Source organism: Xiphias gladius, chromosome 24 (genome assembly GCF_016859285.1).
Source record: "Xiphias gladius isolate SHS-SW01 ecotype Sanya breed wild chromosome 24, ASM1685928v1, whole genome shotgun sequence".
NCBI lineage: Eukaryota > Metazoa > Chordata > Actinopteri > Istiophoriformes > Xiphiidae > Xiphias > Xiphias gladius.
This window is the reverse complement of record NC_053423.1, coordinates 19227104-19239759: the sequence shown is the minus strand read 5'-3', so window position 1 is coordinate 19239759 and position 12656 is coordinate 19227104. Positions and strand designations below refer to the sequence as shown.

Sequence of the window (12656 nt, the reverse complement as noted above, 5' to 3'; positions counted from 1 at the left end):
GGACCCCCGTTGAATCCCGGATCACACCTAAGAACCAAGATACTGTGATAATTAAACAAGTGCAGAACTGTGAACGGAGGAATAGAATCCTCGCCATACTCTCTAACAGCCCATGGCACCACGTCCACAGACCTCGGTCCTAACTTTCTGTCCCCCGTCTTGCTAGAAAAGGGGACAGTCTGGGAAAAGAAAAAAGAAAAAAAAAAAAGCGCACTGCTGCAGGGTTGACTCCGTTAACTATAGTGGAAACACCTGCCGCGGAGATTTCAGGTTGCAGCTCCTTGATAGGTGGACCCTCCCGTATCGTCGGGTCCACGTCCAACTCCATTGCGCTCGCCCGGCGTCAATCTCCGCAACAAAACCCTCCCCCGAGATATCAAATAGGCCGTGTGGCGCCCTGGTTCTCGCACTACTTGCCCAGGCGGCTTCCGCTCCGTTCAAACACCGAGTGCGTCTCTGCTGCGGTGCGTTGCGCGCAGGCTGGAGGGAGATGACAAGAGCCCCGCGGAACTGGCCAGACAAACATGGATCTCCGTAAAACGCTGATTTCGGTGCTTTGGATATTATTGCTGAACCAAGTGGAAGACTGTCACGCCGAGGAAGGTCTGTGAAAACGTGTTCTATGTCTCGGTTGTTCACAAAACTGGTCGCCGCAGCAGGCAGCGCTGATCGACGGACAGACGTCCGCGGCGGAGAGAGTTTGGCGTTTGCACTTGTCCTGTGATGGGAGGCAAGCGCATGTTCCACAATAATGAGAGGGCGTTCGTTGTAGTGGGCTTAGAAAAGAGACATGATGATGTTGTTTTTAAAAAAAAACAAAAAAACATTGTAAATCTTAAACAGAAAATATTTTTACCTGATAATGGGGAGATGCGGTTCTATGACAGATTAACGCATCTGTGCTCCGTGAAATCTAAGCGTTAATTCCCGAACATAGGAACAAATGTTAAGTGGAGATTGTCAGAATGCGAGTTACTCAGTTGCAATAGAATCGAAATAGATAAAGGAGACACTTTAGTGAAATCAGAAAACCCTTACAACTGATTATTATTCACAGCATTCGCGCCATCATTGCAGATTGCCAACTTAACGGCCGATGTGGACAAGTTGTTTAAAAATGTTGCGCCAAAGACAAAAACTCAGCCACATTTTCTAACATTTCTGCTGCCCCATGGAGTCGGTGTCTGTTCCTGATTCATCAAGACAGAAAAAGTCCGTTTCTTTCACAGCTGTTCTCTTAATAAGACAGAAAAGCCCAGACTGTTGTCACAGAGATTTGAATTGTGTGGAGGGCTTTTGTCACGGCATCTCTGTGCAACTGGTTTCTTTGTCTCTCCACACTCCCGGCAGTCACCGGTGCCGTGGCACGGACGACGGGATGCATTATGCACTGATGCTTTAGAGCTTATCCCGCTGCAACTCTTCTCCGTTTCTCGGCTCCGTGCCTGCGTTCCAAGTATTTCTCTCCATAGGGTTTTTGAACAGTGGGGCAGAAATTGTCTTTCCATCAGCATTAAAACCAGGAATCAACGTTGGAATGCAAGGGGAACAATGTATGATTGTAAGATATAATGCAGACGTGGGATTGGGACTTGGATTGCTGGCTTGTTTTAATTACCCCTGTGCATCTGCATCGAAGTGTGTGTGTGTGAGAGTGAAGGAGCTGGGAATTCACTGCTGTGGTCCAACAATTTACCAGCAGTCTGGCTCATTGCCACAGATAAAATGCTCTCTGCACTCACAAGTTGGCCGAGCTCTCGTAAACCTATGAAACTTATGAGTTTAAGGTAACACACAGTGCCTATTGAATGTGTGTGTGTGTGTGTGTTCCTGACCGGTTGGCTCAGGTGAAGCCAGGAAAGTGATCCTAACCAGTTCTGAGATTGTGGAATGGAAAAGAACATAATGGCTTTAGACCCACGGGCTCTCTCTTAAGAGAGGCTTTATTTTCGAGGCCGGGCTGAGCCGTTTCTGGAGACAAACGCATGCATGTGCACACATACACGCTCGCCATCGGTTGCACACACACCTCACCTACATGTACTCCAGAAAAAGCACATTTGGCACCAAAACTACATGGCGACCATGCATCATTGACACACTTTAATGCACTCCTGGCTTACACGCATCTCAGGCTCAAATGCACACTCTCGCTTGACACGTACATGTTGTGCTTGCATTCAAGCTCCCTCATGAAACATACAGACCTTGGGCACACACGCATTGTGTGATATTTTCTGGTACTGTAGGCTTCTTTTGTGCACGCACATGTGGACCGACTCGCACATGTGAACACTGGCACGCACAGATTTGTGCTCTCTTGCGTTTACACACACACACGCTTCCTCTCGAGCTTTGGATGCAACGCACTCGGACTCATTGCCAGATTGATTTGGTTCCCTGGAATGCTGGGTAGCCGGATTTGGATGCTAGCTTTTGTTTAATTGATGTTGCGATTAATTGCTGTGAAAGCAATGTGCTCCTGAAGGCTGATATTGGCAGCAGTTTCTTCTTGCCTGTTAGTCAGGATTTGGGAGATAGGAAAACACTGGAGAGAGACCCCCCCCCCCCCCCGGTTTTTTAAAGAAAATTGTCTGCCATCATGTCCATATTAATTGAGGCAATTTAACCACCTGTCTGTGTATTTTGTCAGAGTGAGAAACTGCACAACAGTTGTTTCCTTCAACAGTTGTATTTTTGTGTGTCTGTGTATTAAGGCATTAGTCTGTCCTCTATTTGGGATTTTGAGAGGCTCTATTAAAGCCTCTATGATATTATATTACAATATTACTGTGGCTCTTTGATCACCATTCATGAGATTTCTCTTTTTTTAGTCTGCCCTTGTGCCTAGTATAATCCTTTATTAGCTCTTATTCAGTTTTACATGTCCCTTTGTGTTTGTCTGTGCTGATTCATGTGCCAACAGCATTAGTCTCATTTCTCTTCCTGTGTTGCTTTAATGTGAGGCTACATTCTTATATTGTTAATTCTTCCTTCATTTGTGCTCTACTCTTCTTTCTGCCTCCCGCCTTCCTTTGTTCTTCCGTCTGTCCCGTCATATGTCATCCTCCTCTCTTTCCTTTTCTCCCTCTCCTCCCCTCCTGCACATGCCTCCTGCATCCTGAGCTGACTTAGCAAACGCTAATACGACTGCGGGCGCCGTACAGGCAGAGCCGGGTGTCCACCATCCCACACCCGCACCTCACACACAGTCAATCTAGCCTCTCCCCCTCCCTTCGGGCCCCTTTTCTCATTCCCCGCACCTCACTGCTAACACACCTTGGCATCTCATTGGGATCTCATTTACTTTCCCTCTTCTGCCTCCCTCCCTCTGCATCCATCCATTCTGCAGCAAGCTGAAAGAGGGCACAAGCCAGGTACAAAACAATAGAGGCAGAGTGAGAAGGAGGAGCGGAGTGATTGAGAGCGAGAGAGACTCCGAAACTGCAGCGTAACCCGCGGGATCATCCTGTTTGGGTGGCCGTAGCGTTACTTGATGCCTCGTCATGTCAGAAAGACCAGGGTGACTTGACTGCACTGCGTGTTTTTTGGCAGGCATGCAGACTATTCTTTACCTGAAGTCTTATTACGTTGGTTTGCTTCTTGAACCTCTCTTGTCATGTGCAATTTAAAATTTACAGCTAACATTTTCCACCATGATGGTTTGTGATGCAGAGATAGGGATAGTTTGGTATTCCAGTATTCCAGTATTTATTACCGTTAAACATGGCAGAAATGCACGGCTGTATAAAAACAAAAAAAATCTCCATGTATGGCTCAAATGTATACTTCTTTAGAAAATACTTTTAATGTGACTGGTCCTCTACGTCTACCACTCAGCCCTCTTATAATAATGGACAGTTTGAAGCCAAATCCTAATGTAGTTCTACTTTAAAATACATTTACCTTTAGTTTTCCTTAAACATTTCTTATCTTAAAAGTGAAAAGTATTGTAAAAGATCCATTAACCATTAGTGAAATGGTTACTTTAAAGATTTTTTTGGCTTCCTTTGTGATTGTAATCCAACAGATTGTAATCCTGAGGAATTATGTTCATGTTGGACAATTCTGCAGCATCCAATTTATGTCAGTTACAAATGTTTAGTGCCATTGCAGCAAGTCTTTTATGTAGTATAGTTGAAAGTGTCAAGGACTTTGGGTGGTGGAAGGGTATGTACTGTATTTAATCAAATGTTAATCCCTGGGATTGCACATTTAATTCTGTCTCAGTCTAACCATTGACCCTGTGTGTGTGTGTGTGTGTGTGTGTGTGTGTGACAGTACAGAATATGACAGATCCATAAACTTACCAGGATCTCTGTGTCTTTCTTTTGTTTTACTCTGGTTTCTCTCCTTTTCTTCTTGTCTCTGTACTTTTATGAAGTGGAGTCATAAGGTCTCGTCATAAATGCACATTTTTTTGCTCAAGCTGAAACCTTTCCAACTCACGTGGTAGCATGTTCACCTCAGTTTGCAAAGCCAAGGAGGAATTTTCTTCAACTTTTGTCTTTTCATTGACTTTATATGCAAGTGCACCTCCTAAAATCTGCATCGTATCCAGTCTGAACCTTCAGAGATACAAGTAATGTTTTCTTTTTCCATGACTGCAATCTTTCTATAAGCTTAATCATATCACAGTTACACTTGCCATAACCACAGTCTTTCTCAAACCTTAACAGTCATATTACTTGCCGAACAAAACCAAACCTTTTAAAATGCTGAAAAAACAGGGACCTTTTGACGTTCACAAATGTCATTTTTAAATGTAATTTGAGGTTTTGTGGGATTTTCCATTACCATTGTTCTGTCTGGTGAGAAAGTTGTTGTAATTTGAAGGATCCTCAAATCACTTTTTTTGGTTTTTATTTTGTTTTTTTTAAGTCAAGGGGCAGGCATAGTCTATAGATTAGAAGTTATTAAAGGTGCAAAGGTTCGTTCATTCATTTAACGGTTTTGGTCAACTTCACTGACATGCCTTTTTTTTTGATAAACATGCTCTCTAGGGCTGTCGGTTGTCTCCAAATCAAGTTTGAACAAATTGGAAACGACAGGCAATTTGTTCAAATGAATTCAAACCACCCACCCCCCAACCCAACCCATGGTGGCTCCAGCTCCATCATGAGATCGCTATCTTATTAGTGATGGGATTTTTACGAGCTTCTGGCAAGGGGCCTGCTGAAGCTGAGTGTGGCGAACAGTAGGCAGTCAGACAAGCTTGTACACTTGACATTGCTCATCTGTCGTGGTGCCTGCGCTGCCTCACTTGGGTGGCAAGCTAGCAGGTGAGACTGCAGATTTGCTGTCATTGTAGTGTGATAGTAGCAGTAGCGTCGTTGTAATTGATGGTGAGTTTTTAAAGCGCCCTCTTCTGGACCACAAGGTGAAGTACTTCAAACTTACACTTATAGACTGTAAATTTCGAATTTTCCCCCCATGTTCAAACAAATTTTTGAATTTTGAATAAAAATTGACAGCCTTACTATCTAGGTGGAAACGTTGCTCTTTCTGTTTACTTTTGACTTGAACACAAGTCAGTTAAAGTGACTATTCATTATTAAAATCCTGAATCGTAGAGTTAGGGCATCAGTTTGGATTAATTCTCTGTGATTTATGCAGGCTTACTTCTGCTCTGCTAAATAAGTCTCTACTCTCACTGCCGGTCCTGATTGTACTAGTCATCATCTGCGTGTTGGATCAGATGACTGAGACCTCTGTGAATATGAAAGGTCGGAGTGACTTGTGAAGGTGGCAGGTGTAGCGCAGCATCATTCTCTCGCTGAGGGCTCGTGGACATAGTCATTTTCGGGAGAGACGAGAAAAACCATGAAGACAGGAGAAAGGGTAGAGGCACAAGTGCGCTGAAATCAATGGAGGGAGGGGAAGAAAAAGAGGAGACTCATCTCATCCAAGGAAATGATGTATTACAACCAGAAAAAGGAGAAGATGTGTGTCAGTTTCAGGGGTGAGGAAAGAGGTACGCTGAGCGAGGAACAGTAGATGAGGGAGTGACAGAAAGAAAATTGGAGGGGAGTAAAGGCAAGCGGGAAGGGAGCAAGTGATGAGGGAATTGTAAGCTGCCACCATGACTTTGTTCCATGGTTCTTGTGTGTAACATGTAATGAAATATACCAAGGGTCCCTATAACAAGTCAGTGCAGCAGCTCAGCCAGATCCTTATTTACCATCCACTGCACTTGAACGCATTGACTGAGACTGAAAGACTGATGAATTGTTTGTGTAAGAGAGAGTACGCGTTACCATTGGATCCCAATGGGGTCACCTGATTTCCTTTGTTAAGGGTAAGTACACTGCTACAGCTTTGACGGTATCCTGCTGGATCGGCAAGAATGAGCCATTGGAAAAGGGGTGTGTGTGTGTGTGTGTGTGTGTGTGTGTGTGTGTATGGGAGGGAAAAGAGCAGTCTTTGTGTACGTGTGTGTGCACGTGTGGGAGGAAAGATGGTGGTATAGCAGGTGTTTCAGCCATATTGGACAGTGAGGAAGGGCTCCGTGCAGCTGCCTGTGATAGATGAAGGACCTATGGAAATGCAGACAGACTTTGAAACTAGGATTTTCATTTTATTGATGAATCCATGGTGAAACATTTCCCTCGGCTGCTGCCGGTCTGTACAGTATGCAAATGTGACACCCACTGTGTTCTTCACATACTCGTTCACATTTTCTTGCATCCATGTTCTAGGGACAAAATTTTTGCACCTTTTTTTTCTTTTGACTTTAATTTTTAGTGAAAACTGTTTAGGTGATTTAATGAAGCTTAACCAACTTGTTGTTTTTATGGTGAATTACAATAAAATAACAGGAAAGATGTGTTCTTAATTTGTTCAAGAGCTAATTAAATTGTTGCAGCAGCAAAGGAAATTCAGCAGCAAAAAAAAAGGAGATGAATATGAGCTCGCAATGAGAATATAGACTTAAATCAGCAGTGACAGGAGGAGAAGATAAACTAGAATAAATTTTAAAAAGCCAAACAGTGCTCAAGCAATTGGTTCATGAATCAGCAAGTTGATCAACACAAAATTAATGACAATTTTCGTTTAAGTAATTTGTCAAACAAAGAATATCAAATATTCTCTGGCTCGAGCTTACGAAATGTTTTGCTGCTCTTTTCTATTTTTGTATCACTGTACTTTAAATATCTTCGGGTTTTGACCACTTATTGACACACCTTGGTCTCAGGGAAACTGTGATGAGCATTTTCACAATTTTCTGATATTTTTTAGATGAAACAATTAATCAAGTAATCGATTAATAATCCTGGTTGATAATGAAATTGTAAGTTTAGGCACTAAAGTAAAATAGAGTAAATATATATACTATATTTACTATAATATATGTAAAGTATAGTAAAATATAAGTAGAATTACCGCCTTGCGGTTGTATGCCTTCGCCAACTAGTAAATTTGCACTTTACATCCATGTCTGTCCAGACTCATATAATATATGTAGTAAAGACTTTGAAGTAATTTAATAAAAGATATTAAGTGTATTGAATCCTCGAGTTCATGTTGATTTTTGTGCCCTATGTCATGAAATTCCCAGCAGGCGTTCCTGATGTATCACGCTCACAGAGGTCTCAGTGACCTTGAACTTTGACCTTTTGACCTCCCAAATCTAATTGGTTCGTCCTTGAGTCCAAGTGAACGTTTGTGCTGAATTTGAAGAAATTCCCTCAAGGTGCTTCTGAGATGTTGCGTTCAAAAGAATGGGACGGACGGGCAGAGAACCAGAAAATAATAATGCCTCTGGCCACGGCTGCCGCCGGCGCGAAGGCATAACAATATTTGCAGTTGTTTACTGCCAACGTGTTCAACATATTAAGCATTGGTATAAGAAATTACCAAACAAAAACAAAAATTACCATTTCAGTTGGATTCACTCCTTAGTGGTTTTGAACACACTGTACATATACACACTTCATCAATAAAATTGGGGATGTGACTACTGATTATTTTTGTCATCCGTTTATCTGCTGATTTTTTTTCTTGCTTAGCTGTTTATTCTATAAAATTTCAGAAAATAGTAAAAAAAAAAAAAAGGCCATCCCAAGGCAAGAGGACAAGGACAGTGTTAAGATGAAAGTTATCGGTATGTTTAGTCAAATAGGATAGTGGGCAAACCATCATTTTTGCACACATGAATAGTAGAGGATAGAAGTCTTAAAGCCCACACTGAAGCATAAACCAGAGCTTCTTTGGCAAATGCACGTGGGCCTTCATGTCAGACCCTTATGTAAACATCCCAAAGGCCTGTTCTCTAAAGGTTCTTCAAAGGTTATATGCAAAAAAGTCTAATAAATAAAACTGGAAAGAAAAAATCAGAATGTCTCCTACCACCCTCAACGCAGGCATCTTAGAGATAAGACATATTTCTGCCTGATCTTTATACACATAATTCATCTTTGCTGCTTTTGTTGGGATACTAATGGATTAGAGGAGTTTTTTGGCAGGATTTTGAGTCCTGAGGTGTCTAAAGTTGATAAATGTCACTGGTGTATCTTTGTGTGGAGCTGTAGCTTTGCTCTTGGCAGAATTTTTCTGCTCAGGGTGCGTTGCATTGCGAGTAAACACTAAGTGCATTAATGCGAGACTTGATGTGGGTGGGCATGTTGGGAATTGAACTGACAACTCTGCAGAGCTCAGTCAGTCTATCACCATCATACTCCCCCAGCATTTTAATTTTGCTTCCTTGTTTTCCAACGATGAAAACAAAATCACCCACTCATTTAGGATTTGGTTTAAAAAACAGATTTATTGAGACAAGCGGGACTACAAGCTTTTAAGACTTTGTTCATTCTATCTGTGGTCAAACTTACAGAAGGTACTTGCCAAATACACTGGCAATCTGATAAATATGCCTAAAAACTCTCTGCTGGCTTCACAATGCACTTGATTTGGCCAGTATTTTAAATTTCTTCGTTCACTTGATCCTGAAACTTTTTTATTGCGAATTTCAAGTACTGCCTGACTTTATGTGACACTAAAGCCTCACTTGAGTCTGGTGTAGACAGTTGCATCACACTGTCATGGAGGTGACAGAGGTCCTGGAATGTGCAAAAAGATATACACACACACACACACACACACACACACTGCGTTAGCATACGTGAAGTTACACATGGTTCTCTAAAGGATAACAGACTTTGTGGATAGTCTTTGCTGAGACTATATTAAAATATAAAGATTAGGAGAAGTGGAAATACAATGCATTATCTATTCATGTTTAAAGCTGCAGGTTGGAGGACAGATTTAGTAAAAAAAACTTGCATATATAAGTATTATTGACAGGCACAATTGTAGATGAAAATTGATATTAATTAGAAATTATTTGTACACAAGTTAATAGTTTACTGGACTGATAGAACTCTATGGAAAAAAAAACTGTAAATAAAAGGATGCCGGAGCTGAATTTACAATTAGAAACAATATTTACCCATTTCAGTATATTTACATGAATCTCAGAGCACTGCTGTTTTGGGAGCAAGGTCATCCAACATGCTTTGAACCTTTGGATTGGCTGCAGCTGAGGCAATATCGTCCAGTACTCTGGATCCAGTTACATAACAGTTATGTGAGCTGACAAGAGCGAGTTCTCGTTTAAAACATGAGGCTCATTCCTTTCCATGTGTCCATGTACCAAACTGGCAATACACTGTACATGTTTTAAAGAAACACAAGAAACCACATCTGCCTGTGCTCATATGCATGGATTCATGCACATGCTCCCAACAGTCTTGTTCTCTCACCATCTAACACACTCAATCACACACACGTGGCGTACTTGGAGACCCCACATACCTCTACAGCTGAACTCCACCCCTCCCTCTGCCATTAGCCTCCCCTCTTCATCTTTGATTTGCTGTGTCGGTGTCCGCCTCACTGGCTCTGGCTGAGGCTGGCCAGCCTGCGAAGGCTGCCTCTTAATGTGCTTTTCATGTCCATTTGTCCTCCTCTGCCATGTCTAACCTGATGACAACTTGTCAGGAGAACTTGCATTTCGCTTGTGTGTATGTGTATGTGTTGGTTGAGGTGGAGAAAGACTACACCTTTTAAATAAAACCTGTTTAGAAATGCACATGATTCTGCCCTTTCCTGCTTTCTTCATTGCACACGTTTAAATGCTACATCATGCTTATTCAGACTTACCATTGTGTCTACCATGTCAAGCCCCGTCCAATAGAGATACAGTAGAGATTGTTAATGAAAGATTGATTCTTTTCTATAAATTCTGCTAAAAACATTTTCCAAAGGTGTGTTACGTAGTATTTGTGCATAAAGACTGCAATGAACGGCCCTTAACACATACTCAGACGCACCTTCACGCACTTGGCAGTTTTCAGACACCCACTAATCATACAAACATTGAGCTGACTTTCTAAAAATGGCAGATGTATGGTAACTCTGCAGCAAGTCAAGCTGCAGCACTTGTTAATATACTCAGATTCCACCAAACAAAAAAAAACGAGAGAGACGAACTGAATACAGGCGGGTGGTTCTATGTCTGTGTAGTGCATTCAGGTGTTGGCATAAAAACTGTGGACATCTGAAAGTCAAGTGTTGGCTGCAGAATTGGGGTCCATTTCACTAAAGCTGTTTCCAAGCACTGCCTACTGCACATGCAGATCTCAAATGGTGGCAGCCAACATTTCAGAAAAGATTATGGCTCGCAAATTGGAGAAAAATGTCCAAGTTCTACATGGCTCATGCATGGGTTGCAATTGTGGTGTTTGTTTTGATCATTAAGATATGTTGAAGAGGAAATTATCTCATGTTGCATAACGCAGCTTGCTTGAACTTTAACCTTATTACTATCGCAAAGAAAATTCAGTTTGCACGCAGGTATTAAACACACAGGTCACAGGAACACACTGATGACAGTGAATAACATCAGTCTATAATCAGACATAAAGTCAATATAATGTATATTCATAAAAATATTAATAATTTATATACTTATTTGAAATGAAAAACAGCAGCAGACCAAGCCAAAGAAACAGTACTTAAATCGTTTATATAAAAAAGTGTGAAGATCAAAAAGAATGAAAAATTGGCATATTTGGTGGAATTGGCCCCAGTGCTGCATTAACAAGCTATGTTGTCAGAAAAATTATTATGAATTAAACATGGAGGTTTTTGTTAAAACGTTTTTACCGAATCTTCTTCTTCCCTTAAAAAGGCTGCAGTTCCTCAGCTGACCATCAAGTTTTTGGAAACTCCCACAGTACTTGAATGCATTACAGCACAACAAGTGTCAGTTTTGGACAAAGAGCAGCCTGCAGCAGACTTTTCAAACCAAATGGGATAAAGCTGGCCACAGCAGGCGATGGCCTTCAGAATGTCACACACTGACTGGAGACTGAGTGGACCTAGACACGAGTTATTTTAATAAATGAAGGGGTCGTCTAATTTGCACAAGAGCTTTCTTGTCTTTTTGCTTAGATTTTACAGTTTGAAGAAAATTCAGATTTGTAGTAATTAAAGAACAGTTGCTGCAGCTATATTGCTTTAAACCATAATCTGCCCAGGACAATTCATTTGACGGATTAAGTCAAATATCCAGTGGAATGTGTTATCCGAAGACCATACTGCTACCCAGTGCCTGCTTCATCCATGTCTTTGCTTGCATTTCCTCCTTCTGTCTCTGCTCTGCGGTGGTAATGACCGTCATGTTGGAAATGTGTCCGACTGGGCCTCGTAAACCATTACCCCCATGCCCAGGAAACCCCATTAATCTTTCTGAGAGGCGTTTGACCTTTCAAACTCATTAACCACAGCCAGTGTGCAGACAGACGGGAACGCATACACAAACTGCAGATGCACCCTTTCTTTCGCACACAAAGAGTGTGCGCACACATACAGGGGGTACTCAGGCAAACTTGGCTCATCCACTCAAACACACACACACACACGCACACACACACAGGTGAGTTTTGAATGCACCGATGTGTGTCCAACTGCTAATATCGCCTTTACTAACTTGCCATCTCAGCCACTCTCTCGCTCTCTTAATCTCTCTTGTCTCTACTCTCCAGTCCCCCTCATCACCTCGCTTCCTCACCGTGTGGGTTTGGTCAGTGACCTGGAAAATTACCCAACCTTTTAATACGCAGTTTCCTTGGTAATGAATAAATACATAAATCGTATGGCTCGGACCCAGTCACTTTTATGATACCCCTCAATACCCCCCCCCGCTCTTCCTACTGTACACCTCATCGCACCCCATCATCTGCACCCTCTCCACACAGACACGGAAGAGGATAGCAGGGTGTCTTTGAAGAGATAGCCCCCTATGGAGAAGACCATCCATAATGAAAGGGTGTTAGTGACTGGACTGAGGGCGAGAGAGTGTGAATATGAGCAGGGTAGATGGCAAAGGATGTAATAGGGTGAGTGGGCGAGGCAGGTTAACACGCCAGCATGGGACTTGCTCTTCTCAGTTTATCAGAAGGCGAAGGCGGGAGTGAGAGAGCGTTGTAGGTGGCAGAGGATGTAATGTGACGAGTGGCAAGGAAGGTTAACATAGCAACATGGGACCTGATCTGCTCAGTTTATCAAAAGTGCAAGGGAGTAGTGGGAAGGGAGTGGATGAAACATATTCTGCTCAGTTTACTTTAGGTCCAAATGGGGGCGGGACAGAGGAA

The 12656-nt window shown here is 42.2% G+C and overlaps 1 protein-coding gene across 4 annotated transcripts in view; it reads left to right on the top strand.

Moving 5' to 3' along the window:
* Positions 1-327: 327 nt before the first annotated feature.
* LOC120786138 (ephrin type-A receptor 10-like) overlaps positions 328-12656 on the top strand; it is a 150644-nt gene continuing 138315 nt past the window's right edge. For all 4 annotated transcript variants that reach the window (XM_040121318.1, XM_040121317.1, XM_040121320.1 and 1 more), the window contains exon 1: positions 328-603. In XM_040121318.1, the coding sequence (XP_039977252.1) occupies positions 525-603 (79 nt within the window). In that variant the 5' untranslated portion in view covers positions 328-524. The remainder of the gene's footprint in view (positions 604-12656) is intronic.